The 2,606-nt window shown below is 32.9% G+C and overlaps 1 protein-coding gene across 1 annotated transcript; it reads left to right on the top strand.

Annotated features, from left to right (window-relative positions):
- Positions 1 to 424: 424 nt before the first annotated feature.
- On the top strand, positions 425 to 1,967 carry LOC118732409. Its single transcript, XM_036461538.1, has 4 exons — positions 425 to 646; positions 717 to 932; positions 1,590 to 1,631; positions 1,698 to 1,967. Exons 1-4 carry the CDS (start codon positions 563 to 565, stop codon positions 1,830 to 1,832), a joined length of 477 nt encoding a protein of 158 aa, XP_036317431.1. The 5' UTR covers positions 425 to 562; the 3' UTR covers positions 1,833 to 1,967.
- The last annotated feature ends 639 nt before the right edge of the window (positions 1,968 to 2,606 follow it).

The following is a 2,606-nucleotide window of genomic DNA, read 5'->3' as shown; positions in this document are numbered from 1 at the left end:
ACATATTGGGTACGGTTGAGTTATTTGTGCAACGACTTTGGGTTGCTGTGCCCAAACGTGTGAGACGAACCAAAAAACGTTTACACACACTTATAGACAAGAGTATACACTTTATTTAAGCAAAAGGTTTACCATAGCTGTGCATTAATTTATCTATAATTTAGGTTTGAAATATGGTATTTTTGCAATCAGCTCCCAAGGTGTCTTTTCATAAAGTGCGGTCCATCCTCTTTTTTTTAAGGGAGGTTTGGAGGGCCACGCCAATTCCCCCTCCGCTCTCTACCCCAAAATCGTTGTACAAATAACTTAACATTTCCCCCGGGACTTTTGTTTAATTTTGTTTGAGCTTCCTGTGCACATTAATTTACCTTTTATTTTATTGATCATTCATAAATATGCTGCAATGCTTTATATACTACATATTTGTTAACTATGTATTTCATTACTTTGCAAACAGGTCTGGCGCGACTTAAAAAGCCGTACAAGCGTACGTGTACGTGACCGGAAGAGGCAGCAGGCTCTAACAGGCAACAGGCCCATCGACCAGCCGCCTTTAACGGAGATGGAGAGGCGGGTAATTGATCTAATTGGGATCAACTACATCGAGGGTCACGAAGCGGTTCCTGACAATGTGCCATTGGAAGAGGTGAGCTTATAGTTATACAATTATTTCTATTATTATTTAATACTTTTTTAATTTACTTTTAAACTATTAGGAGCTTCAGTTGGTCATGGAGGATGGGGAGGATATTGTCTTCCATGCGGTGACGCCGGCGTCAGTGTTTGGAGAAGACAGCGAGGTGCAGGTCAGCACACCTAAAACTCCTGCGCAAACACCGCGTAGGGCTTTGAAGAGGAAGCGGGCGGAGGAAGAGAGCGATGTCCAGAAAAAATTTCTGGAAGTCGCAGAGAAGCAAGCAGATGCCATGAAGGTGAGAAATCAAGTTTACAGAAATAAAAAATAAAAATTTCAACTTATGGCATTTGACCATAATTTCATATGTAAAACTTTTCGCTGAACCCGAATATTAAGGCAAAATAATACAAGAATGTAAACAGATTTTACATATAGCCAAATTTTTTTTTTTGAGATCTGAAAAAAGTTCTTATACGTTTTTGCAATCTGAAATGTCTTTAAATTTAGTAAAGTCTATAAATTTGCGATTGTCTATAATGTTACCTAAATCTAAAAGAGATTGCAGATTGACTATATCCAAAAAAAAATGCAATAACTTGAGAGAACTTTTTTCAGATCTCAAAAAAAAAAAAATTGGCTATATGTAAAATCTGTTTACATTCTTGTATTATTTTGCCTTAATATTTGGGTTCAGCGAAAAGTTTTACATATGAAACTATGGTCAAATGCCACATGTCGGATTAGTTGTCGACTTGTATTAGGTACTAGGTCCTATCGCGAATTTAACGTGAACAAATATTCCCAAAAATTATAAAGCAGAACAAAAACAATTTTTCCCAATTTGTTTTTGTTTTGCATGTTAAATAATGGGCACAATTTATTCACATGAAATCGGCGATAGGGCTGATTATATTTTAAAAACATCGTGTTAATATATACTTTTTATCAATAGATGCTGGCTGAAAACTCTTCCAGACAGACGGATGTTTTGAAGGTGAGAAGTAATTATTATTATATATGTTTTACATAAATCGTATTAATATATACTTTCTGTCAATAGATGCTGGCTGAAAATACCGCAAGGCAGACGGAGGCGACGCTCGCAATGACGCAGTCTATGACCGTCCTTAGCGAAGGTATGAAAGCCTGTGCCGAGGGTTTTAACCGACTCGCGAGTACTCTCGGCAACTCATAAATAATATTAATAGTTTAGGTTTTAAGAAATGTAAATATTAGTTTTAAGTTAAGTTTTACTTAACACTTTACAGCAAAAGTCTGCATACACCATTCATTTTTTAAATATTCGCAATATTTTGGAAGCTTAAATTCGTTAATTTTTTTATTATAAAAATATGGATCATACTTAAAACAAAATCATACAAAGCAAAGTTTCAAGGTTTATACAAAATTAAGGAAAATTCAACGATTTTTAATCAACACTTAAATTTTAGTATAATAATGTGTAAAAATGAGGTTGCTACGAAATCGCGTTGAGTTTTAATTTAATGCGCTATAAAACTGCGTACTTGAAGTTATTTTATAAAATGCGATTAAAAATTAATTAAAATTTAAATTAATTAACAAAATTAAGGAAAATTCTACGATTTTTAATCGACACTTTCAACTTTTTAATCACATTTTATAAAATAACTCCAAGTACGCAGTTTTATAGCGCATTAAATTAAAACTCAACGCGATTTCGTAGCAACCTCATTTTTACACATTATTGTACTAAAATTTAAGTGTTGATTAAAAATCGTTGAATTTTCCTTAATTTTGTATAAACCTTGAAACTTTGCTTTGTATGATTTTGTTTTAAGTATGATCCATATTTTTATAATAAAAAAAATAAACGAACTTTAGCTTCCAAAATATTGCGAATATTAAAAAAATGAATGGTGTATGCAGACTTTTGCTGTAAAGTTTACATATCATACAAGTTATTTTATAGTTTTTCTTTTAATTTTCA

Source organism: Rhagoletis pomonella, unplaced genomic scaffold (genome assembly GCF_013731165.1).
Source record: "Rhagoletis pomonella isolate Grant_MI unplaced genomic scaffold, Rhpom_1.0 Rhpom_scaffold_19796, whole genome shotgun sequence".
Lineage (NCBI taxonomy): Eukaryota > Metazoa > Arthropoda > Insecta > Diptera > Tephritidae > Rhagoletis > Rhagoletis pomonella.
This window is presented reverse-complemented; position numbering and strand designations above follow the sequence as displayed.